General features: G+C 40.7%; 1 protein-coding gene across 1 annotated transcript in view; it reads left to right on the top strand.

Moving 5' to 3' along the window:
• ITGA8 (integrin subunit alpha 8) overlaps window positions 1–25268 on the top strand; it is a 175106-nt gene extending 149838 nt beyond the window's left edge. The window contains exons 28-30 of the mRNA XM_037890767.2: window positions 3461–3562; window positions 19795–19917; window positions 22810–25268. Of these exons, the coding sequence (XP_037746695.2) occupies window positions 3461–3562; window positions 19795–19917; window positions 22810–22896 (312 nt within the window). The 3' untranslated portion in view covers window positions 22897–25268. The remainder of the gene's footprint in view (window positions 1–3460; window positions 3563–19794; window positions 19918–22809) is intronic.
• The last annotated feature ends 1475 nt before the right edge of the window (window positions 25269–26743 follow it).

Here is a 26743-nt window from a genome sequence, read left to right as displayed (position 1 = left end):
TTTCTGCAAAGGATTCACAGCCTGGACTGTGCCTCCTGTATCCATGCTCATTATTTTGGCTTCAGCTGTAGCTAACTCAATCTGAATAGCAATGGTTATTGCTTTTTCTAGTGTATGTTGTGGTTCTAGAAGTAAGCGTTCTCTTACACAAAGCATGGTTGTTTTCTCAATGAGCTGGTCTCTAATCATCTCATCTGCCATATTCCCAAATTCACAAGTTACAATCAGACTCCTCAGGGAAGCAATATACTGCATTATAGTCTCCCCTGGTTTCTGCTCATGCTGGCGAAATCTGTAGTGATTGGCGACTACATTCACTTTTGGCACAAAAAAGTTCTTTAATACAGTGAGTGCAGTCTCATATTTATCATCTGCAAGGGGGAAAGTGTAAAATATACACTGCCCTTCTGCTCCAAGGCAGTGGATTAGCAGAGGACGCTTTCTTACTTCAGAAATCTCTGTAGCAGTAATTGCAAGCAGATAAGTCTCAAACATACGGATCCAGGTAGTAAAAGCAATTGGAGGCTCACCTGGGCTTTGCAGAAAGGGTGCAGGTGGGTTCAGAGGCAGAAGATCCATCCTCATCGCTAAAATGTTGTAGCAACCAGGCAAGGTACTAACAAACGTCAACAGGACTTTATTTTTAAAGTGGAAACCTCTTTACCAAGCTGCTGCTGCACCCTCAGTAGCTCTCACTCCACCTCCTCAACTCCCCCGCCCCCCCGTCTTCCTGTTTCCTGTCCTTTCAGACTCCCAACCGCCAGTGCTCCCAGTTCTAATAATTACAAGCAGCATCTCAACACCACACACCTATGCTGCGGATCTGATTTGTCTGTCCGTTCGTGGTCACTTAAGGCAGATTTCTCTCTATTGCTCATTCCTAACATTGGCCTAAAGGAGCAATTTAATATGTGGTGATATTAAACATTCCACTGCTATCAGTATGTTAAGACTGCTAAGTAATGGCACAGCCAAATGAATTCCATAAGGCAATAAGTATGTTGGTTTCATGTCACCAGTAAATATTCTGACATATTTGACAAGCAAACTGTTTAAAAAGGGAGAGGGAAAAATTTTCAGAAGTGTGTGTGTGCTGACAAAGCTGCCCAACTTTGTGTGTGCTCCATGCTCAAGCAAAAAGTCCAGGTTTAGTGCATGCAGAGGTATGTGTGCACAAAAATCCTTCCCACATAACGAGCAAGAAAATAGCGAAGAGAAGATAATTGGAGTCTTCTGTTCCTTTTGCTCTGGGAAGCAGCTGAAAAGGGAGAAAACATCCTTGAACTGAAAAGGGTAAGAAAGTTAATGCCACAGGAAATCCCAGAGAAAACCAACACCTTGCACAGGAGAGAGAACAAAAACTAGCTGATTGGAAACTGAGTCTTGTGAAAGAAACAAAGCCCCAAAATGTGCCCTGGATGGAGAGAAATGAAAAGGACTTTCTATATCCTCTCCTGGGAAAGGACAGTGAGGGTTAAGAATAAAAATTAAACACAAGTACAATTAATGGAAGAAAATGAAATATAATAACTGTATTATGGGATAGAAAGGATTTCAGGATAATCCAGCACTATAATGTATAAGATACAGAATGAGATCACAAAGAGTGTCAGAAAATGGGGAGTATTGTGTTTCTTTTTAAAGTGGATTATTAAATAAAACTATGAATTGAAAAGAATAGAACTGGCTTTCTTTACTGCTCAGCTAACTCTAGAGAGTGTGGAAAGTTCATAAGTGTTTGAGGGAGCAAGGGGCTAAAAGAAAGTGAGTTTTGGATGTGTATCAGGTAACAATTACACTTGGCTCATGTTACTATAGTAATTCAGACTCCATGCCAGTTCATTCCTTGGCCACTCAACATAGCCTGCAAGCAGCTGGTGCCAAATTTTAGGGTAGCTTTGGTTACGAGGTCCCCATTTTTATATAAATCAACAGTACACACTCATCTGGAATACTGTGTTGAGTTCTGCTCACTCCTCCATCTCAGAAAGATTATAACAGAAGTTGCAACATAGGCAGAAAGAATGATTGGGGGCATGGAAAACCTCTCTTATGAAGAAAGAATGAAAAGATTAGGATTTTTTATCTGAGAGAAGAAACAAATGAGAGGGGACATAATAAAAGGAAACAAAAGATAAACGATAAAGAGAAGGTTGATCTGGAACCTCTGTTCTCATGATACAAGAACGTTCACTGAAACCAAAAGGTGGCAAATTCAGACTGATGATAACTGAAATGCTTTCTCACACAAAGCATGATTAGCCTGTGGAACCCATTGTCATAATATATCATTAAAGCCAAAAGCTCTTAACAGGATTCAGAAAGGGATTGAACTATAATTATGGAAAACAAGAATATCCAGAGCTATAATAGTAAATGCTTTTAAAAAAAGTCAAGAGTTTTCTAAGGGATATAAACTTTCATGCTTCAGGACTTAAGCCAGTCTCTAACTAATGGGGCTTAGCAGGAAACTTTTGCATGGGATAGGTTATCCCTTAACTGCCTCCAGCAAGTCTTGCACTTTCCCCTGAGAGATCTAGTGGGAGACTCACTGACAGGATATTGGACAAGACAGACCCTTGTTTGAGCCCATGTAGGCAATTCCTATATTCCTTTGACCTTTAGGAAATGGGCTGAAACCATTTCATCTAAAAGTTCCAGAATGAACTTCAGCTGGTAAGTTTTTTGTTGCTTCTGACTTGAACCAGATTAAAAACCATGGTATCCAATAAAGACAGACCATCTCTAAATTGAGGAATCTTAATTAAAGGAGGGATGCATTTTTGGATAGTAAAGGTCAAGCAGCATGTCTGGGGTTTTCTGTAGAGATCAAAGGAAAGACCAAATAAAACTGCTATTGATGGGACCTATTTAGAGCTACATGATCATTCTGTATTCCTATTGCAATTGCTGCTGGACTTTAAAAAGACAAATAGTTTTATTTATATATTTTTAATCAGTTTTATGTTAAATGTACCAAAATGGGTAAATTAAGATAAGCCTGCTTATTCCTATAGTCTTGGACTGGCATTTTTCATTGGGACTGTATGGCCAATTCATATTAGACAGCAAGGAATCCTAACAAATAGGTTTGAAAATAGGCCTGGAAATCTGAAGACGCACAGAGCTTTTCCTGATATTGGAGATTCAAGGCTTCATTTCAAAACTAAACATAACATGCACTCACAAAACCCCATATTTGCACTCACAAATCTTCTGTTGAACTGGTAAATATGTGCACTTTTTGCAGGTGCATCCCTCATCACCTTTGAAATGCATGCAGTATTTAGGTTTTCAGCTTCACTCTTCAATTTTTGTTGTCTTTGTATTGTGGTACCATCTGTAGGCCGCAGTACCATTGTGTACAACAAAGAGCTTACAGTCAAAGTATGTGATGTCTTTCTTGTATAAATCTTCAAATTTAAATATATTCCTTATAAATCTTTTTTTGTATTTCCAGAGAAATAATTACCAGTATACCCTTTTTTCCAATGTGTCCTTTGAAGTTAAGAAGATGCCATATAAAGTGCAGCCAACAAAACACCCTGAGGGAAGCATAGCAGTAAGTATCACAAAAAATATGTTAAGACTTAAGCACATGAATTACTTTGGTCATCCTGATCACAGTTGTGAAGGTTTTCTATATATACATATGGAAAAGCAAAACCAGTATTTCCTGTGTGAGTTCCTTGAATTCTTTTTAAATGAAACTTCTTTATTGCTCTTCTTTACATGAAGCTGATATGACAATGAACTCCAGTTTAAATTAATTGCTCAGTTCTTTTACAAATTGTAACATTGTGCATTGTTTTAATTTCAGTTATGTTAGACTTTTTGTGCAGAAAAATCTTTCTACCATCAAAGCCAACTCTAATTACCCCTGTAATTTCTTACCGTGGGCAAACAATCTGAAGGGAAAACCTTGTGCAACTTTCACCATCTTGTCTCTGTTATGTTCATTGTTTTTAAACATGTTACTGGTCTCCTCCCAATCAGCAGCATGCCTAAAGGGTAGAAAATATGTTTTCTTTCCATAGAACCCTCTGTCCTTGTTTGTCATGGAGTTACTCTTTTATGTCCTGATTTTCAGAAAGACCTCCACTCATCCTCTGGATTTCCACCCTCAAATAATTGCAGGCTTGTGATATCTAATTACACCATTTCCCCTTAAAATAAGATTTCTATAGTTCTATAGTTCGATTTCTAGGAACCACACCCCCCTTACTTTTAGAGATGGGGAGGTTTAGGTGAGCCTGGGTTATTGGGGAAAGGAGTTCTGGGACTCAATTTTTGTGTACATTTTTTGTCAATACCAGAGCAAGGGCGGTCAGAGCAGGAGTTGGGAATCAGGCCAAGTTGGGTACTAGAAGGTCAGAGTCTGAGACAGGCCAGAGGGCAAACCCAGAGTCTGGTGTCAGGAGGCAGGCAGGGTCAGAAGCCGGAGTCTGGTGTCACTCACAGCAGGGTCTGAAGCAGAGCTAGGCAGGCAGTCTGTGTTGTTGCTCAGACAGCTCCCTGTCATGACTTCCTGGCTTAAATACTGGTGCCAACCAGTCAGTGGTCTACAAGGAGCTGCCATTCAGGTCCTGCTGGGTATTTCCTACCGAGCCCAGCCTCACAGGATCCTCTTACGGGAGCCCAGCCTAAGTGTCCTGTGATGATGGGGAGGCATCAACAGTCAAAAACCCCTATGGTCCCAGGTTCTAGACCTGCAGGTTCTTCCATCATTTTGAGAGACAGGAAGCTGGAGTTTGAAGGTAACCAAGTTAATCTGCTGGAACTGGTGGTCCAGTTTGTGGGAGGGTGTCTTGGTCTGGAGGTATTTGGCAGCGAGCCATACCTTTTGGCCTGCGATAAATACTGGAGCTTTTTGTCACCAATGATCTGCATACCCCTTGTAGGCCTTCTATACCTCTTCTAGGTGGTTTTTGAGTTCTTCCTGAATCAGGTGCATCTATCGGAGCCATTCAATGGCAGCAGGGTTTGGTGAGGCTGTTGGTAACGTTGGGGGGAACCGTAATTAGCAAAGAAGGGGCTCTGACCCATAGAGGAATGGTCCGTGTTATTGTAGGAAAACTCTGCATATGCCTGGACCAGTTATCTTGATGGTAATTTACAAAGCACCTCAAGTACTGCTCCAGTACTTGGTTCACCTGTTGTTTGTTCACCTGTTTGTGGGTGGTATGTGACGGAGGTGGATATCCAGACATCCAGTAGCCTGAATGCTTCACACCAGAAGCAAGAGCTGAATTGTGGGCCTCAGTCAGAAACTGTGTGGTCTGGGAGTCCATGGAGTCAGCCCATATTGTGCAATAGAAATTGGCCGGTTGTCTTGGCAGAAGGCAGCTGGTTGCAGGAGATGAAGTGGGCCATTTTGGTCAGGCGGTCCAAAACCATTAAGACCACACTGTGACCATCAGATGGTGGGAGTTCCATGATAAAGTGTAGGTTGATAGAAGACCACGGCCTAGCCGGAGGCTCCAACGGTATCAGGCTTGTGGAGATAGGGGCCTCGAAAGTCAGTTCTTTGCGTCCCCCGTAGTATTCCCCTTCTACGATAGAGCATCCTTGAGGTGGTGCCACCATTCTTAAAATTCCATTTTTATGGTGAGCAGCTTCCTGTCCGGTATTTAATAGTTCATCTCAGTGTGGATACGTTTCTGGGAATAGAATGCACAAGGGTGCAGAACTGACTGGGGCCTGAATTGCTGAGAGAGTACCCCCTTTAGGGGCCATATTGAACACATCTGCTTCCACTATAAATGGATGAGTCAGATCAGGGTGTGCCAGGATCAGGCTGCGGTCAAGGCAGCCTTTAGCTGATCAAACACAAGCTGGGCTTTGGGCGGCCAAGCGAATTGCAGAGCTTTGTGGAGGAGGGAAGTCAGGGGAGTTATTAACTGAGAGAAGTCAGCAATGAATCTTATATAAAAATTTGCAAAGTCCAGGAAGCACTGAAGTTCCCAGAGGGCCAAGTGTGCTGTCTAGTTGTGGATGGCTTCCACCTTCCGTGGATCTGTATGGATTCCTTCCCGGGAGATGATGTATCCCAAAAATTCAATGGTGGCCTGGCTCAAGGTGGATTTTCCAGTTTGGCACATGACCGATGTTTCCGTAGTCTCCCCAGCACAGACCAGACATGGTGGTAGTGCTGCTCCGGGTTCTCAGAAAATACCGGTATATCTTCAAGATAGATAATTACATATCAGTCCAGGAGATCCCTGAACATGATATTTATGAAATACTGAAATGTTGCAGGGGCATTGATCAAGCCAAACAGCATCATCAAGTACTCAAAGTGCCATATAGGGTACGAAAAGTAGTCTTCTGTTTATCCCCAGGCTTTATATGCACTAGATTGTATGCCACCCAAAGATCTAGTTTTGTGAAGATCCTGACAGTTGCAGGCAGTCCAGCAATTCCATAATGAGGGGCAAAGGGTACCAGTTTTGTATGGTCACTTGGTTGAATGTGTGATAGGTCACTATGCCTCTGTGTAGACTATCTTTCTTCTTCACAAAGAGGACTGGTGCCCCTGCTAGAGAGCGAGATCTCTGAATGAAGCCGTTGGTGTGGTTTTCTTGGATATACCCACATAGTGTCTCCAGCTCTGGTTCAGATATGGAGTATATCAATCCATAGGGCCCCGGGCTGTAGGTCTATCAGGCAGTCATAGTCTCTATGTGGGGGTAATGAGTCTGCATTCTTCTTCTCAAACACATCCAGGTAGTCACGATACTTGTCAGAGAGGCTGAGGTTCTGGCCTGGAGTAGCTCCCCTGCTGTCCGGGATTCTGCTTCTGAGGGTCTCCTCTCATCCTGGGGCCCCAGGTGTGGGACACTTGGGGCTGATTGCTTCATTGGAGGCACACTTTCTGACAGTATTCAGAAGAGAAGCTAATACTCCTCTGTCGCCAGGAGATACATGGATCATGCCATTCCAACCAACAAATGCTCAGAATTATCGGGAAGAACAGGGAGCAGATCACATCAAAGCATATTATTTTTCGGTGCCCTTCCACAATGGCCTCTGAGGGGATGGTCTCCCCAGTCACAGGTCCCGATGATGGGGTGACCCATCAATAGTCTCCACCGGGTCTGGTGTGGGTTTTGACCAGAAGGGGATCTGCAGGGTATTGGCTGCTTCATCATAAAGTTGGCAGCAGCCCTGGTGTCCTTCATTGCTAGTTCTGGGGGGATCTGCTGCACCTGCCCCAAGACCTAGGTGGGTGGGATGTTCCACACAGACTAGCTCGTCTTTTACCTCATCATTGAGCCCCCAGCAGAACTGGTAAAGGTGGGCCACCTCATTCTGTTCAACATCAGCCACAAACCATTAGAAGTGAGCAGCAGCAGTGAGAAGGTTCTGTGCTTCCAGTGCACACTGCATAGTGTGGGTCTTTAGTGTGAAGTTCTCACCTGCAGACAGGTGACTTAGTCCGGCAGCTCATGGGCCCTCAGGGAGCTGATGGAAGGAAGGCAGCCCACTGCCTCCATCATCTGTGAGGGGGTTGGATGGATTTGGGGGCCAGGTGAAGGTTGGTCTGAGCAAATTGTCATGAGTGGGGCGTGAGCAGTCAGACCCAGTGGGAGTCATGAGTCAGGAGCAGAAGGAGTCGTGAGTCAGGCCGAGTTGGGTGCCTGAAGGTTAGAATCTGAGACAGGCCAGAGGGCAAAACAAGAGTGAAGCATCAGGAGGCAGGCAGCATACAGCCTAAGCCTCCTGTGGTGATGTGGAGACATCAATGACCCAGAATCTGATGTGGTCCCAGTTTCTGGCCCTGTGGGGTTTTACATTTTTGTTGTTGCCAAAGAACTAAATGTTGGGAATAAAGTAGAAGAGTCTGTTCATATAGGTGTTCAATTTTATTTTTTAAATAAATGCAAGGGAGAACTCATTTGCCAGTACTAAATGAAATAAATAAATAACATGTGAGTGCACCATAGGAGTCAAAACCTGAAGCCCTTTTGTTCTACATATTTAAGGAGGTTTATCATTCTCAGTCCTCATTCTTTACAAAAGATATAAGATCAATCGATTCAAACCTAAAATTAACTCCTGAGCCAACAAATTATAATCTGTCTATCTATGAGTCCTACTAAGGAACAGAATATTTTCTGGCCCATAAAACCAATATAGTGGTATAGTTTTAGATTTACACAAGCAAAATATATTGTATGGGATTCAAGCTATAGAATGTTTCTTCCTTTGGATCACTCCTTTTTTGAACAGGTGCTTGTTGTATAGTTAATTTATGTTTAGGCTTGGAAACAGAGGGTGAAATCCTGGCCTCATTGAAGTCAATGGCAAAACTCCCACTGACATCAATAGGGCCAGGATTGCACCCTGCAAGTTTTGATGCTCAATATACTGTGTTCATCCAGAGGGGTTCAAAGGCTCCAAGCTGAATGATAAATTCAAGTTATTTGTGTTTTCTGCAACGTGTTCCATAATAGAAACACATGTTGCACAGAACATTGTTGATCATACTGCATCCATCTGGTCTGAAGTGCTTTGCCACAGGTGATAGCCTGCTGTTCTCAGCAAGTCTCAGATGATCTACTAAATGATCAGATAAGCCTTTTTTATTCTTTTACTCCAGTAGAATGCTTGTTATTTGGTGTAGATGATTTACGCACAATTCCTGTTATGGCAACTGTAAAATGTTGAAAAATTATAGTGCTTTTATGTCTTCTCCTATCTGACTATCACAGTGGATGTTTGCCAACTCTACAGCTTGATGTGATATGTGCACAAGATCTTTTGAAGTTTCACTTGTGAGAAGAATTTTTCTTGAAGTTCAGCAATACTTCATATTTTTTGCTCTTTCTGTAAAAGATCCGTGCTTGTGGTTTGAAAGTATCTATCCAAGGATTTATTTGGAAGTTTGTCTTTTTGTGAGACAGGGCAAGGGGCAGAAGGATAATGATTGTAACATTTTTAAAATCAATTTGCAACATGATTATACTTCATAAATGACTTGCACCCTCCATAAGCTTGGAGTTTAGGTAAGATATATTGTAATAAATACAGCATACCCCCAATATGCTACTACTACTTATGTGGAATCCTTTACTGGAGGTTTGTGTGACAGATTCCCCCCAGGGTGCCACCTGGAACTGGAGTACCACTGAGCCCTCTGAGCCACCAGCCTGGGCTCCCTCTCTCACTGTGCTGCTGTGACAAGCTGCAGACCCACGCCTGGTCCTACACTTTCACCAGCATACACATGGGTAGGGACACACCCAGCTGCAGTTACATAAAGACTATCTGACCAGCCACTGCATGTGAACCAACAATAGAGAGGCTACAGCCAAAATAACCACCAGCTTCCCAGCCTAGACCTGAGAGCTGTACCATCCTGCCCTGGTCAAAACCCTGACCAGTATGAATTTATTAACCAGTTCGCCTCCCCCTCAATGTGGAAAGGAAATGCAACAGCCTTTGCCCCTTGAGCTACGATTTCCCACACTCTTCACTGCAACTCACTGGTTTAAATAAAGCAAAAACAAGTTTATTAACTACAAAAGATGGATTTTAAGTGATTATAAGTGGTAGCAAACTGATCAAAGCAAATAAACAAAATAAACAAAAATGCAAACTAAGCCTAAGATACTAGAAAGATAGGATAAGAATTACCAAATTCTCACCCTGAGAGATGGTACAAGCAGGCTTACAGATTCTTAAGGGACAAGCTGCACTTGCTTTACAGTTTGGAATCCCCAGATCTTTCATACAGAGGCTAGGAATCCCTTTCGCCTGAGTCTAGCACTTTCCCCAGTTCAGTCTTTGTTGCTCAGGTGTTTCCAGGCATCGTCTTGTGTGGGGAGTGAAGAATCATGGATGACGTCACCGCCTGCTTTATGTAGCTTTAGCATATGGCTGGAACATATGTTCCAAAACTCAGTTTGTGGAAAAACACTGACATCCCAAGATGGAATCCAGAGACATATGGCCTGGTCTCATGACCTTGTGGAGGTATAGCAGCCATTACTTACCCTTTTGCTCTTGCTATTCTGGTGCTGATTTCAATATCCAATTTTCCATTTCCTACAATGATTCTTCCGAAGTAGCAATAATTTCTCACTTGCCATACAGCTCAGTCATACATTGGGATCCTGCATGTTTTCCCAGGATCCTTGCATATGACCACAGTTTGCTCAATATATTACAATCTGTCAGAATTGATTGATACAAAAGTATTAAAATAATTATACTGGCATCAGAAGGCGATTATAAAGGGAGATGAAAATTTAAATCTAATGGAGATCAAGAGAGGAGTCAGACAAGGTTGTATAATGTCACCTTCTTGATTCAACATTTATAGAGTATTTGATTAAATTAATTGAAGAAACAGAAGAAGGTATAAAGATGAATGCAAAATTGGTGAATAACATTTCTCTGTGCAGATGACACAGTACTGTTGGCTGATTCAGAAAAAGGTCTGATAAATGAGTGGAGATTATAGTTTATACAGCAGACTTTTGTACATATTTAATTTTAAGTATGTAAATAAACAGTTAACTTCAATGGGAATATTGGTAAAGTTAAAATTAAGCATTTACACGAGTCTTTGTGGGATTTAGAGCATGGTATTTTTGTCATGGGATATGGTGCTTATCTTGTACATGGTCGGGAAAGAGGAAGGATGCTGGAAACTGAATGGTAAATCGATTACAATAAAACTAAATAGATCAGATGACCCTTAGGAACTCTTTACTCCTGCTCTTCAGTAGCACTCTGTAATGGGGCCTGATCCTAAATCGAAAATGTAAAGGGGAGTCTTTCGATTGACTTCAATGGGCTTTGAATCAGACCTGAATATTGTACAACTGGAAGTTCTTTCTTGCTGAAGGCTGTAACGTTCAAGAGGAAATTGCCATTTTAGTCCAGATATAATTATTGTAAATAAGATTTTATGCATTCCTTCAGTAATGTTTGCACAGGAAATTCTTTGTAGTAAAGACTGAGGTATGGGATTAGTATAGCTGGTAACTTCTTTGACTTTGGTTATGTGACTCTTGATTTTGTATTTGATAAATACAAAATCAAGTTTTGTATTTGATAAAAATAAAATTACTTTTCTTATCTTAAATGTATAATAGGATCTACCCAGAATGACTGTGGTTTGTTTGATCAATTTTTCTACAGTGAACAAAGTTGGTTTTAATACACTTTTTTTACTCTTTTGTTTTAAACAGTGTTATACAGTATGAACTATTGGGTATGTTTATTTTAAACAGCCTTGTAATCCCTAAGAAGTCTGTTTACACAAGGCGTTATAATATGTAAACACAAATGTCAATATTAATTATGATACCAAGCTCAGGGGAACTTTTACTTATTGCTTTGGGCATTTTTTCAAAATATACAAGAACATTATACTGTAAATGTTTGATGGTAAAATGTAGGAGTATTAAAGAGGTTATTTATGATCTATCAACCCCTGTAAGAAAAATGATTAAAGATTAGATGAAAAGCAGATTAATTGGCTGTAATGTTATTGAAGTAGCAATGGCATTACAAGAATAACTAACTTAAAGCTACTGTTTCTTAAAATAGCAGATAAATCAGATAGCTATGAATAAGCTGGCATTTTAATAATAAAACTGTTTCCAAAAGGAATAAAGATAAAAGGTTAACATTGCAATGAGCATCCTATTTGGCACTATGATTTGCTTAGTTATTTATTTAATGCTGGAAGTGCTCAACACTTTACAAGACACAAAGATAAACGCAGTTTCTGCATTTCCAACAGGACCATGATCTGTGAATTAACTAGCCGAACACAGGCACTTTCTAGGCTATAGTTTGGACCTGTCTGGAGGAAAACAGAAAGGTGCATAAACTCTGGCAAGTCATGTGTAAAAGTATAATTAGGCAGGCCAAAAAAGAATTTGAAGAGCGACTAGCAAAAGACAAAATCTAACAGCAAAAAACATTTAAAAGTACATCCAAAGCAGGAAGCCTGCCAATCGGTGGGACTCCTGGATGATCAGGATGCTAAAGGAGCACTCAAGACAAGGCCATTGCAAAGAAGCTAAATTTAATTCTTTGCATCTGTCTTCACTGCAGAGGAAGACAGGGAGATTCCAACGTGACAGCCATACTTTTTAGATGACAAAATCTAAAGAACTGTCCTAGATTGAGGTGTCAGTAGATGAGGCTTTGGTTCAAATTGGTAAATTAAACCATAATAAACCAGATGGTATCCACCTAAGAGTTCTGAAGGACCCCAAATATGAAATTGCACAATTACTAACTATGTTATGCAATCTGTTGCTTAAATCAGCCTCTGTACCAGATGATATGAGGACAGCTAATGTAACTTTGATTTTTTTAAAAGTCTCCAGAGGCAATCCTGGCAATTACAGGCCATAAGCCTAAATACAGTATCAGGCAAATTGGTTGAAACTTTAGTAAAAAATTGAATTATCAGACATAGATGAACATGATATGTGGGAGAAGAGTCAACATGGCTTTTGTAAAGGGAAATTATGCCTCACCAATTTATTAGTATTCTTTGAGGTTGCCAGCAAGTATACGGACAAGGTGATCCAATTGATATAGAATCATAGAACCATAGGATTAGAAGGGACTGCAAGGGTCATCTAGTCTAACCCTCTGCTAAGATACAGGATTTGTTGTGTTTCAACTATCCAAGACAGATGACTATCCAGTCTCTTTCTGAAAACCTCCAGTGAAGGAGATTCCACAACTTATCTAGGCATAGTATAGTACACAGCTACATGTGAAAGGATTTAAATTCTTCATTTTATTTTAAATGTTGTTTTCTAGATTATCCCTAAACAGCATGCATTATCAGAAACAACAGGAACTTACCTGAAAATGGTTTGCTTAATTTCTATGTGGCTATTTTAATGCACACTGGGAGAAATATCTGCTTAAATTTGTAATATCACTCTACCCTTTAAACTTTGCAACCCTAAAAATTAGTATACTTGATAGGAGGGTGCCACTGTACTTCAACTTTCAGAAAGCCTGTGGCAAGGTCTTAGATTAAAAGCTTTTAAGCAAAGTAAGCAGTCATGGGGTAAATGGGAAGGTCCTCTCATAGATCAATAACCAGTTAAATGACCAAAAACAAAGGGTAGGAATAAAGAGTCAGTTTTCACAATGAAGAGAGGTAAATAGTGGGGTCCCCAAAGGATCTGTACTAGGACTGGTAGAGTTCAACATTATCATGAATGATCTGGAAAAGGGGGTAAACCGTGAGGTGACAAAGTTTGCAGATGATACTAACTTACTGAAAATAATTAAGTCCAAAGCTGACTGTGAAGAGTGACAAAGGAATCACACCAAACTGGGTGTCTGGGCAACAAAATAGCAGATGAAATTCAATGTTGATAAATGAAAAGTAATGCACATTGGAAAAAAAATAATCCCAACTATACATACAAAATTATGGGGTCTAAATTAATTGTTATGACTCAAAATAGTGGCTAGTTTACACATTGTGGATAGTTCTCTGAAAACATCTGCTCAATGTGCAGCAGCAGTCATAAAAGCGAACAGAATGCTTCCACTAGGAAGGGGATAGATAATAAGACAGAAAATATCGTAACGCTGCTATATAAATCCCTGGTACTCCCACACCTTGAACATGCATACAGTTTTGGTCGCCCCATCTCAAAAAAAGATATATTAGAATTGAAAAAGCTACAGAGAAGGGCAAAGTATGAGGGGGTATGGAACAGCTTCTCCATGAGGAGAGATTACAAAGACTGGGACTATTCAGTTTAGAAGAGCTCTGACTAAGGGGGGATATGATAGAGGTCTCTAAAATCATCAGTGGTGTAATTTACCCCTTCACATAACACAAGAACCAGAGATCACCCAATGAAATTAATAGGCTCCCACACACTTTCTTGTGAGCTATACTGTCACCTACCGCACCACAACTTTACTTTTTGCTCCTGGCAGTCCTCATTGTCACAGGTGGGTGAATCTACACACACACACACACACACACACACACACACACAGAAGTGTGCTCCCCTCAGATTCCAGCTCTCCACTTCAGCAGCTCCCGCAGCAATGTAACAGACAGAAAATCACTATGGCCTGCTGCTGCATCCCTGATGTGAATCCCTTCATCGTGACAAAGGAAAGCACAAGCCATTTGCTTTGTTCAACATAGGGGAAAAAATTAGCATTAGCCATGTAGAAAAACCAAAATGCATCAAAATTCTGCTGCCAAACATGTAAATCTTGTACAAAAATTCCAAATCCTTGTAACTTTAGATGAAAACAGATAAACCCCCTCAAAATGTTAACTGGCTCTGCTCCCCTAGCACTAAACCTGAAACCACATGGAGAAGTGCAGATATCCAAGTTGAAATAACACAAATCTGTCTTAAATCAAAATCGTAAGTAAAAACTGTTTGTGGAGAGTGTGCATGACATATGGTCCGCTGTGTAGATATTAGAATAAGGAAGACAAAAACTGGAAGGATGTTTTGTTCTTTCTCCTGTGCCAGCCTCTTCCTGTGGGTGTTCAGAGCCGGCAGTCTCAAGTTGTCTATCAGTGACTGCATTATTAGGCCTTGTGCAGTGCGCAGCAGGGAACACAGGGTTGTTATGTTCTAAGGCTAGTGTGAGTGCAGGCTTTGTATAGGCACAACTAGGGTTAAGCATTAGGCATAGTCCTTCCCATTCAGAGGAAGTAAATTACAAACAGCTTGCACCACCACTGCTTTGCTTTCAAGAACACAAGACAAAGAGGTGCATGGGGTTGGTGGAGAGTGGGCATGGGTGAGGAGACGTGGGTTTAGGTGTGATAAAAAGGTGTAAATAAGGCCTTTAGCTGTGTATTCCCTTCCCTGGCCTTACTCCTGCTACAAGATTGGCATAATTTGGTGACCATGCAGCAGCACTCTCCTTAATAAAAGACCATCTTAACCTGCACTGCCTGATTTATGCACTGCCTGAACCTCGTGAGTGTTACACTCTGCACCTGCACAGGATTAAGGCTTTTTATTGATGTTACATAAATTGTAAGCTCTATAGAGGGTGATAGGAGGATGGCACAGCCTTGCGGCAAATTGCTTACTACCTTAAAAGACAAAAGGTACCAATGAAGGGTAAGGGAAAGGGTTGCAGCTCCCACTCAGACTGGCAAGGTGATAATGGGTTCACAATTCATCATTAGTTATTATTTGTATTAGTGGAGCACTCAGAAGTCCCAATTAGGAATGGTACCCCACTGTGTAAGATGCTCCGCCAAAACCATAATAACACACATTACCTAACCTAACGTGTTTATGATCTAAATTGGGACACGGTACAACAAATGAGTGCAACAAACAAATGAAAGGGATGGGTGAGAGGGGATAAGGTAACAGTGAGAGGAGGCTGTAGTTACATAAGCGAGCTTTGAGCCTGATCCAAAGCCTGTTGAAGTCAATGGGATTCTTTCCATTGATTTCTGTAGGACTTAGATCAGGCCCTATGTGCACAATTAGATGGTCATGACTTATTCAAAGGTCTTTAAACAAAAAATAAAGCAGCTAGCTGCAATGTCTACTGGCCACTTGCCTAGCCCTCTAGTTATTTTCTTGTTTAAAATATGCAGTGTCAAGAAACTGTCACCAACTGGCTCTTTACCCACCCATACATAACTGGCTAATTTCTTGTAGGTGTGCTGTCTTTTTTTATAATGCCCTGTTACAATTGTCAATATTATCCCTCGTGCAATTTCTTTGACTCCTGGGCCTACTGCATTTAAGTACCCTGCATTACGGCTTACACCAGCTGTGAATTTGGTTCAAGATATTAAGATCAGCAATGGCTTTATCACAACAATATTGCAGGCAAATAAGTTTTCTCTGAGTCCATCAGATTCAGGCTGATAGAAGGTGCTACTTAGGTCAGCTTCTGGTTGCAGATTTCAAAGGTTTCTTGACGTGCCTGTCTTGCTTTACTGCTTCTTTCTTGTCACCAGCAGCCTCAGACAAGTAACACCAGTACTAGGGCCCAGTGCTGCACCCCTTTATGACAGCAATTCTACTGAAGTCAAATGAATTACACCAGTGTGGAACTGATGTCTGTGAAGTTGGCCACAGGCCTATAGTCTTTGATCATATTCAGATAGAAATATTACTCCTTGCTCGTGAAGTATCGGGAACCAAGAACTTTTCCAACAGAGACAGCACTTTGTTTCAGATATATCTTATCAGTCTCTCTCTCTCTCTTCTTGGGCTGTCTGTGAGGGGTTTTTTGTTTTTTGTTTTTAATCCATTCTTATCACTTGCTCAATACTTAATCTGAGCCTACAAGATTTACCTCAGGGTTCCCACCATAATATTTAAGCAGCAGAGAGAAATTCTTCTCCCCGTTAGTCAGTGCCTTGCTCTGTTACAGATTTTGTGCAGCCACTCATCTCTACAACTCTCATGACTATTTTGGCCAGATAGGGCTTTTGTACCAATTCATTATTATCCATGACAGAGTTTTCTGTGTGCAGTGACTGCAGACAGAGCAGCTGACCTTGCTCTCATTCTTGATGCCCTTGCATTTTAATGCCGGATACAGAATTGCTGTGAGACACAAGAAAAGCTATTCAAAATATTTATTAATATATTAAACTAGGAGGCCTCCACTGTTACTGCTGAACCAAGTGGTGTAGAAAGCCTACAACATTCTGCAATGCCCTATAGGATGTGAAAAAAACTACAGTGGTGGAATCTATTCCTTTTACCCTGGTATGTGGGGAAAGGGAGTGTTTGGAGGGTAGTGGGAATTTTGTGGTGTTTATTTGAGAAAGGAAACAAATTTCACTTAATTTTATTGGATAAAGAATATATGATTTTTTGCATATTTGCATCCAAATTCCTATGGAGCATGTTTACAAATGAATGCAGTATCAGGGTTCAATAAGTGTTCCCAGCTGCAGTGGAGAAGCATGGTAGCTGAATGTTTCCGTTACAAGATCAATGACAATATGTCTAACAATGTTGGCATTTAATCAGTGGGACTCTGGCCAATCTTAGTGTTAAACATAAGGACTGGACAGTTTCTGAGTGTCTTCTGGTGAACCCACAGGGTACACTGTACCTGGAAGATAAGTGTTCTAGCCTTGTTAGGTCAGGACTGTTATCCAGAACATAGATTTTCGTCCTTCTTTCAGTATAACCCTACTCACTTTGATTTGAATCAGGTAACAGAACCCAGATACTACAGTGACTGCACTCTAGAAGTGTAGACAGATGTATCTCATTAGGCCATACTAATCCTCCCACCACTCTCTGCCTGCTAACTCTGCAAGTGCTGCCTCAGACCAGGAACTAGAGGCACAGAGATGGAACATGTGGAAAGGACTGGCGTATGCAGTTAGGTATGATGGTAGTTGGAAGCAGGGATCGGGTCTGCTGGTGCTTACAAAAAGAGAGGGAGGCCATGATCAAGGAAGGGAGGGAGAAAGAAAGAGAAAGATCAGGTTCACAAAGAAAGTTGGAGATACTGTTTTAAAAAAAAAAAGCAAGAAACATAGACAGAAGGAGTGGAGTTAACTTGGCACTTGTCCATCACAGAGGCTATGTCTACACTACTACGATAAGTCGACCTACACTACGCAACTCCAGCTACATGAATAATGTAGCTGGAGTCAACGTACCTTAGGTCGAGTTACCGTGGGGTCTACACTGCGAGGGGTTGATGGGAGAAACTCTCCTGTCGACTTACCTTACTCTTCTCGTCGGGGATAGAGTACAGGGGTTGACTGGAGAGTGATTTGCAGTCAATTTGGTGGGTCTTTACTAGACCCGCAAAATCGACCACCAGTAAATCGATCTCAGAGCATCTATCCCGGCTGTAGTGTAGACCTGTCCTTAGAATCTTAATCATTAAAATGACTCATTCTAAGGGCCAAGAGGTCATCATCAATCTTCAAATTGAACATTCCATTAAAGTGAATTAGTAAGTTCAGAACTATTTGGTTATAATTGGCCAGTTAGCTAATAGCCAAAGCTTAGCAAATGGAGAATTTGTGGCAGGGCTGAAAAAGTTGGACCCGATTCTCCTCTTTCACTATTTTTCACTAGTGTAGCTCTGTTGATTTCAGTGGAGATGGTTCTGTTTTACACTGGTGTAAGTGAGAGGAGCACCAGAACAGCTAAATCTAGATCCTGATGAGTTAATTATCGTTTAATGATAAGGGAACAGGAGAGTCTGCATGGAAGCATTTGATGAAAAAGAGACTTAGCTGTCAAGACGAGGGCCAAGAGAGAGAGTGAGAAAAATCTTGGCAGACACCAGAAGGATACAATATTGGACTAAATTATTTGAGCCTAGAATGTGGCAGAGGGACTAGCAGTAAGCAGCAGACTCAATAAGTAAGGACTCTGATTTCCTAGCAGTACCTTAAGCAGTAAAAGTAGAAGATAGCTTCAGAAGGCATATAATCAATTTGCTCTGAAAACTTCCTGGTGGTTGCATTCCATCATGAAGAGCAGGATGAGTTCCATCTGCCACAAACTTACTCTACGTAGGCTGAAGAGGAGTATGTGAGATGGGTCCAGCAGAAAACCCAAGAAAACTTCCTAGTGCAATGGAAAAGAAGAAAGCTAGAGAAAGATGACAGAGGATGTAACCTATGAGTAAGGAGATAAGGAAAGCTCAAGCTAACTCTTTCAACTTAGAAACATCAGAGAGAAACAAAGTAACAAGTGAGATTGATGAGGAGAGCTTTGAGCAGTATCTGAGGGAGTAGAATGAACTGGATATGAGGTATGGAGGAGAGAGCCAGGAGATAATTTATTAGGAAGACGGGAGGGGAAAAAGCTAGAAGAGCTGTTAGCTTCATTTGTTACAATGAAGGCTTGGAATCTAGATGATTTTGTAAAATCAGTGGGAAGACTTTAGCTCCTCATAATTCACATATTATCCACACCTGCTGCTTTCTAGAGCCACAGACAATGAGAGAGCTGTTGCTATACTTTCCGATTACATCTCAATACATTAAAATGTCATTTTACGTGTATACTAGGCTTCCTTCAAGTGTGAGAGTTCAAAATGTAAGAGAGAGTTCAAAAACAATGGTATTTTTCAGAGTAACAGCCGTGTTAGTCTGTATTCGCAAAAAGAAAAGGAGTACTTGTGGCACCTTAGAGACTAACCACTTCATCGGATGTAGTGAGCTGTAGCTCACGAAAGCTTATGCTCAAATAAATTGGTTAGTCTCTAAGGTGCCACAAGTACTCCTTTTCTTAATGGTATTTTTGTGCATTATGCTTATATTACATGGATGACGTGTTCTATATGAGGAGTTTAGCCCTTGGGCTGCTTAGCTGAAACATAAGGTAATATTAAAAAAATTTGTATTGGTTTGTCAGCAAAAGTTTTTAGATTACAACATATTATGTAGATGGTACATATTTTAGTTCCAGTAGAGAACTTAGGCTGAAATTGGTTCTTGTTTACACCATTGTTCAGACTATTTAAGACAATGATATTACTCTGGATTTTATACTGGTGTAACTGAGAGCAGAGTTTGGTTCCTTGTATGGTTTTGAAGCATTTACTGTTAATTTGTTGAGCTTCAGAGTGATTCTATATTCAGTGGGTGAAAATGTTTTATATTATGTCTAATATAAGAGGTATATTTGTCTGTGCAAATCCCATTTTTAAGGATTATTGTGAATAAAGTTGCAGCAAATAAAGTTAATGTACAAGAACTGTGAGCAGTATATGTTTCTAATCTGGCAATTTCATTGTGTTTCATTTTCTGGTTTCATTTATTATTATTCATTTACAACTCATATCTTTTCGTTTCAGATAAGAACATCTATCATCTGGGCTACTCCAAATGTCTCCTTTGTAATCCCTTTATGGGTTATAATACTAGCAATACTCCTTGGATTGTTGGTTCTGGCTATTTTGACCTTAGCTTTGTGGAAGGTATGTTGTATTATTATTATTTACTTGATGAAACTTGGAAGGATACTTACAAGATTTAGGATGACCAACCAAAAAAAAAAAAAGAGAGAGAGAGAGAGACAAATTGGAACCTGTGACCTTTAAGAGTTTGGAGCAAAAGCAACAATAGACTTATGTCTTCTTTGATGTAGCATATGATGACATGCTTATGTAGCTGACTTTTGTGAAGGGACATTGTTTTCAAAGTCTTCTTTGTTATGAAAGTCTGGTTATAAATGGTTTTACAGAGTTTGGCTCTGATTCTGAAGACTTATGATCTTCTTTCTGGAGTGTTTAGGTTCACAAAGCATTTTTGTTTCATTTCCCTTGAATCCTTAAGGAACTACCATTTTTGTTAGCACATAATTATACAATCCCTCACCCAATTTGGGAGGAGATTACTTTTAAGGAGATTTCTTTTAATATTACCAGGTTGTCTCTGATTTTTTTTTTAATTACAAGTTATCAGATTCACAGTCAGTGAGTTGGTTGATTTTTAATTCACAGGTTTTAAGACAATCTGCTTCTTCAGGGTTCCTGGAAACATCCCTTATAACACTAGAAGTTGAAGTCGTTTCTACCCCTCACTTAGTCCTTGGAAAAAGTGTCATTTCTCAACGATCTTTAATCTAGCCCTGTAAAATGGCCCCCCAACTCAAGGCCAGCTGCTCATCCCTTTGTCACTTTATTTCACTGATTTGAAATTCCTTCAGTAATTGTGCCTTACTGTAACCACTTCTGAATTGGGATAAACACAAACTGTGTCATTAGAGTTACTGTTGATGACAACATTCAAATCAGGCTTTTAATAGTGGCTGTCACAAGCAGCTTTACTAAATATAGATTTTTGTTTACACTCTGGGATCCAATCCAGCTTTCCTCATCCACCTAAAACTCCCACTGTCTTCACAACAAATGTTATGAATGGAAAATAATTAATAATCTAGCCAGTCTTTCAGAAGAATATATCACTGCAACATAGCACCCTGGGAGGCAAAATGCTATTGTCCATTGAGAATGCTGTATTATCTCTCTGGCACCAAAGGGTGAAATTCTGGCTCCATTGAAGTCAATGAGAAGGTTGGTGTTGACATCAGTGAAGCCAGGACTGCATTCAAAGAATGGAAAGCGCTTTTCAAAACAATAGGGAGACAAGATCCCTGCCCAAAGAGTAAAGCACTTTTCCTACTTTGAACATTGTATATATTGTGACAGGGTCAGGCCAGATGGCTACAGGAGAGTGATAGAAGGCAGATATATTAGCCCCAGGTTAAGTAGGTCCCTTTTCCCTGGATAAGGTAACAGGGAAGGTTCCAGAACAATCAGGAACTTTCTGGAAACAAGGCAGACAGGCTGATTAGAACACCTGCAGCCAATCAAGAAGCTACTAGAATCAATTAAGGCAGGCTAATCAGGGCACCTGGGTTTAAAAAGGCTCTCACTCCAGTTAGTGAGGGGTGTGTAAGGAACTGGGAGTGAGAGGACGTGCTGCTGGAGGATTGAGGATTACAAGCGTTATTAGACATCAGGAGGAAGGGTGTGGTGCCTGTGTGGTGAGGACAAAGAAGGTGTTGGGAGGAGGCCATGGGGAAGTAGCCCAGGGAGTTGTAGCTGTCACACAGCTGTTCCAGAAGGCACTCTACACAGCTGCAGTTCACAGGGCACTGGGCTGGAACCCCAGGGTAGAGGGTGGACCTGGGTTCCCCCCAAACCTCCCAACTCCTGATCCAACACAGGAGGTTCCACCGGAGGGGAAGGTCTCTGGGCTGTTCCCTGACCCACATGGTGGATCAGCAGAGACTACGGGATTGTTCTTACTTTTTTTTTCCCATGCTGGCCAATGATGAGGTTATCTGAGTGAATGGCAGATTTGAGCCATGAAAATGGCCAAACTGAGGGCTACTGTGAATCTCTGAGGTGAGCAAAATCCGCCAGTAAGCGCAGGACCCACCAAGGTAGAGGAGGAACTTTATCACAACATGTATTAAATAATAATAGTGCAGCACCCTACATGGACAGAAGCACTATTTCTTCTGAAAGGGCAGGTACCATATGATGGACTGGATGGCTTTTCTCTGTTCACAGCATTTCTAATGTTTTCCTCTTTAGCGCATGTTTCCCTTAATTTTAAAAAATTCTTAATTTTTCTCTACAAAAATACATTTAATTGGAGAAAAAAAGTAACAAACTGTGTGTGTATGATGGAAGGAAGGCAAAGACATTACTACTATTGTTCATTTCTTGGAATTTATTACAATGATTTATACTTATCTCAGTCAGATGTCTTATGCCACCCCTTTGTGTTCATTTTTATTGTGTATTTTATCATATGATGGGACTTTTTTATGTCACTACTTTGGTGCTGTTTATGCCTTTCCTGTAGAACCTTAAATTCACTAGAGTATATTTAATATTTTATTTATATATAGTAGCTACAGAGCAAAAAAAATGGTGGCATTTAAGGTGATTTCACAAGATGCTAATCTCCTTCAACTCCCACTGACTTGATAAGAGCTGAGGGTGTTCAGTAGTTTGCAGAATGGTTCTGTTACACCTCAGTGCATTCTTAAAATCTCCTGGAATTCCCAATATATAGTGGGTTTATATATGTAATTACCAACATAAAGGGCAATGTCACTGCTCCCAAGAGCTTATAAACAATGGGCCCAATTCCACAACCCCTATTCAAGTGAGTAGTACATACTTATGCAACTAGTTCTGTTGACTCCATGTGACAGCTAGGAGCGAAGAAAAGCCCCTAAGTTAAGGCTCAACATGGTGAGGGGTGGAGGTTAGAGGAAAGGAGCATGAGCTGCAGGAGAACAATCATGTGGCTGCCTTATTGTGATTTCTCTGTTGCCTTGTTTTCTGTAGTGCGGCTTCTTTGACAGAGCTAGACCTCCTCAAGACGACATGGCTGACAGGGAACAACTGACAAATGACAAGACTACTGATGCATAAAAAAGGAGAGTGAAGGTTCAATTCAGAGTCCTGCTCAAGCCTAGAAATGTGCTAAAGATTAAATGAAGGATTTCTTCTACCAACAGACTTCCTTTGAAATTGCAAGTGCCATGATGTTGTAATCTGATCTATGCAACGTTTCTGAAAATTCACCACATGATGATGATCCTGGGCAGAAACCAGCCTTATCACTGCCTTAAAAACATAATCCTTCACTGTGCAAAGAGTTTTTGTACCATACTTCAGTCGCTCTAGATTTTGACATATGTTTTTGAACACATGTGGTGTGCTAAATCACTTTCAGAATAACCCAAACCTTGCAAAGATGAAATGCCTGCATTGCTGTATCATCTAGAAGATGGATCAGGACAAAGCTTTCAAACACTACTGTATCATGCAGAATATTTTTGACACCTCCCTAAGGATAAGAACTTTTATGAAATTGTGGCTCAGGGAGACAAGCAATATATTGGTACTGTGAAAGTACTTCTGAAGCAGAAAGGTAGTCTCTAAAGGACTTTATACATGGGGCACAATTTATTTATTTTTCCACGTTTCTGGGATGAGTATCAGATCTAACCGTAGATTCACAGTTTTAGAGAAGTAAATCATAACATGGAAATAATTTGCTTATCTTGTATGTAATAGACAAGTGGCCTGCACATTCAGAACAATTTTCTTGGCTACAAGGGTGATTTGGGGAGCAGGGAAATTTAAATATAATTGTATTGGAAGGGGCATATAATAAAATATTTTAAAGATATGTTGTACCCTTTTCAACCTGTAGATGGCAGCACTGAATTCAGTGAATCAAATCCATTCTTGGTGTAAACTAGTGCAACATCAATTGAAGTCTGTGGGAATTTTTGCCCACCTTTTTGCTAGGGCTGAATTTCTCACCACTATTCCTGGGTACTTATTTCATTAAAATATCCTCTTAAAAATGCTACTGCATATTTTGTTGAATTCATGACTGTTGTGTCATAGGTGACAACACTTGATTGATTTAAAAGAAATTATAAAATACAGACCTAACAACATCTTTAATGTGTTTAAGATATTTCAGGAAGTTAAGTTTTTGGGTAGAGTATCCTATAGTTATCTCATATTACAAAGAGTCTTGCAGAGAAGGTGCACTGAATTTGCATTTATATAAAAAGTAGGATGCAAATCATCCAAGGCTGAGATGACCTACAGAAGGAAAGACATTTTGTTGTAAAGGCAATAAAATGTTCATTTGTTTCTTTGCTGCTTCCAAGATCCAAAAGACTAGATCCATAATTCACCAGTAACTCTTTCTATAACATCAGTGAATGGCCTTTATTTAAGCTGGATTCATTCAGCTATAGAGCTGTGCAAACCATCTTCATAAAACCTTGGACCATCCTATGCTTGTCCTGAGTTTGAAATTTGTTATGTTTTGTGAAATCTCGGAGGAGGACATTCATTTTCTGACACACACACACTCCTCATTCTCCTTCCTTCTTCCTAGCCGGTCTCCCTGTCCCCCAAGCACCTGGGATTCCTATCTTCAGGGCGGCCAGTGCCCTCTTCTGTTCCATCCTGCTACCTCGTGGGCTTTTTTGGATTGCTGGCATCTGTCTTCAGGGCAGGGGAAACCAGCAGGCAAGGTCAGTACTGTCAATCCCAAGAACCTTCCAAAAGACCTGGAAATAGTTCAGTTGGACATTCCACTATCTTACAGCACCCAGCTCATGGACAGACCCATAAACCTCATGTCTGTAGCTGGAAAACCTGAGCACTAAAGGTCCATCTTAATGCCTCACATCAGTCTGCAAGGAAATCCTTGAGGGTTTTCTAGTGTTATGGGACATTATCTGCCCCTGAGGCTTAAGGAAAGGAGAGTTCCCCCAACCTCTTGTTTTCTGAGGAGGTAAGGAAGGTGCCTTACCACTTCCTGGGCCGCAAAAAACCCTTGAGACTGGGGACAGCAGCCCTCCCTATGCTGATTTGTGCTGACCCCTTGCAAAACAAACTGCTGCATTCATTTCACAAATACCCTTGCAAACCACACCCTGCAGGGTTCATACGTCTCTGCATCCTCCACAGTTCAGATTGAATTACACACGCACACAGGAAAATGCAGTGAGTTCATCTTTTGTAAATATTGAATTGTGTGTAGTAGTTTCTGAAACAAGTCCAGCCAGCCAAATAAATTCACATCATCTGCACGACTCTTTTACTCTGATGAAATATTATCATTAAGAAATACTGAACATATGACTCTTATATGTGCAATATTTTATATTACCTATGTACCTGAAGCATGTTTACACTGGCATTTTTGGTTGTTTTTTAAACTTTTGAATATACTGATTGAGTACAATAATAAAAGGACTAGAACAAACCCAGAAGGTTCTGTTAGTATGGATTCCAATGTGTTTTCAATCCTGCTTTGGCCAGACGAAGGGACTAGGTGACCTAATAAGTCCTTTTGAGTTTGAACATCTATGGTTCAATTTTGAGCAATTCCACTTAATTTTAATGATGGGCAAAACATGTTCAGATACTAAATTTAAACAAAGGAAACCCACTCCATTCATTGCTGGGCCTGGCTGGAATCCATTGGCTGCAGCTGTATAATGTCACTGAAAACCAAATTAGAGGCACATCAGCTGACAAATGGTTACTTTTGATCGAAAGCTGTGTTTTATATTTCTGCTTCTTTGTAGATTAAACTTCCTACCCAGTAATGTCAGAAGCTTTGGGCTGTCAAGGACTGTAGTTTTGAGTCCCAATATTTGTGGTTATAACTGGATGGAAATTGCAAACAACTTTGAGAAGGCAACTTCTAGGGCTCAGTGTAGGTGAGGGAATTTCTCTTTAGAGCATTTGTCCCCATGGAAAATAGCATCCTGTATATGGACAGTGGAATGGCAATTGCCATAATCTGTCACTCCCTCATGTAATTACTGTACCATACAATTATACTTGGCCAAATCCATCCATGATTATTCATTTCAATGGAGTCAAGCCAAAGATTAATTGATGAATGTGGCCTAGTCTCTGCATAAGTGATGTTGACCTCAAACTGCAGCACGCCTATGTAGTCCCACTAATTGCCAAGAATGTAGAAGTCACAGGAAAGAGTGATGGGGTCAGAGGGAGTGAAGAGTCAGAGGTTTGTAGCTAATATGATTTTCTTGTAATTGCCTACATGTTAATGAGAAAAAAGCTCTTGTCACATTTATGTGGATCACTTTTATAAACTTTCCTGTCCTCTCCAAATGATGCATTAAGAGACTTCGCAAGTTTCCAATTTTAAATATCTCCTGAAAATTGCACACCTTTTTTCTGAATCTCGAGTTGGTTCTTCTTTGAGTGCTGTCCCTGAGGGTGCTCCACTCTAGGTGTCGGTGCGTCCTGGCGCCGTTGATCGGAGACTTTTGGTAGCAGTTCCTGGTCGGGACGCAGGTGCTCAGTTGGTATCTCCCATCTCGTTGGAATCTTCCTGAGTGCCTGCGTCCCGTACCCCCCTCAGTTCCTTCACAACCGTCCCTGGCTGAGGACGGGACTTGGGGCAGTGCTATGTCTCTTCTCTGGTCTCTGTAGGAAAAAAAGTATCAAAGAATACAGAAATAGTTATTAGTTACATCCCAGTTGTTTCCCTTCCTTTAGTGTAGTTGATAGTTAGTTACTTAGTTTAAAACAAAAACAAAAAACTATTCGCTTCAGGCTTGTCTCCTGCTGAGACATTCTCCCCTGCCATTTCTAGTTCACAATGCCAGGGGCTTCAGGATTCAAAAAGTGTGTTTCCTGTCAGGACTCCATGCCACGGTCCGATGGGCACTCACATTGTGTGAACTGCCTCGGAGAAACCCACATC

The sequence above is a fragment of the Chelonia mydas genome, chromosome 2 (assembly GCF_015237465.2).
Source record: "Chelonia mydas isolate rCheMyd1 chromosome 2, rCheMyd1.pri.v2, whole genome shotgun sequence".
Taxonomy (NCBI): domain Eukaryota; kingdom Metazoa; phylum Chordata; order Testudines; family Cheloniidae; genus Chelonia; species Chelonia mydas.
This window is presented reverse-complemented; position numbering and strand designations above follow the sequence as displayed.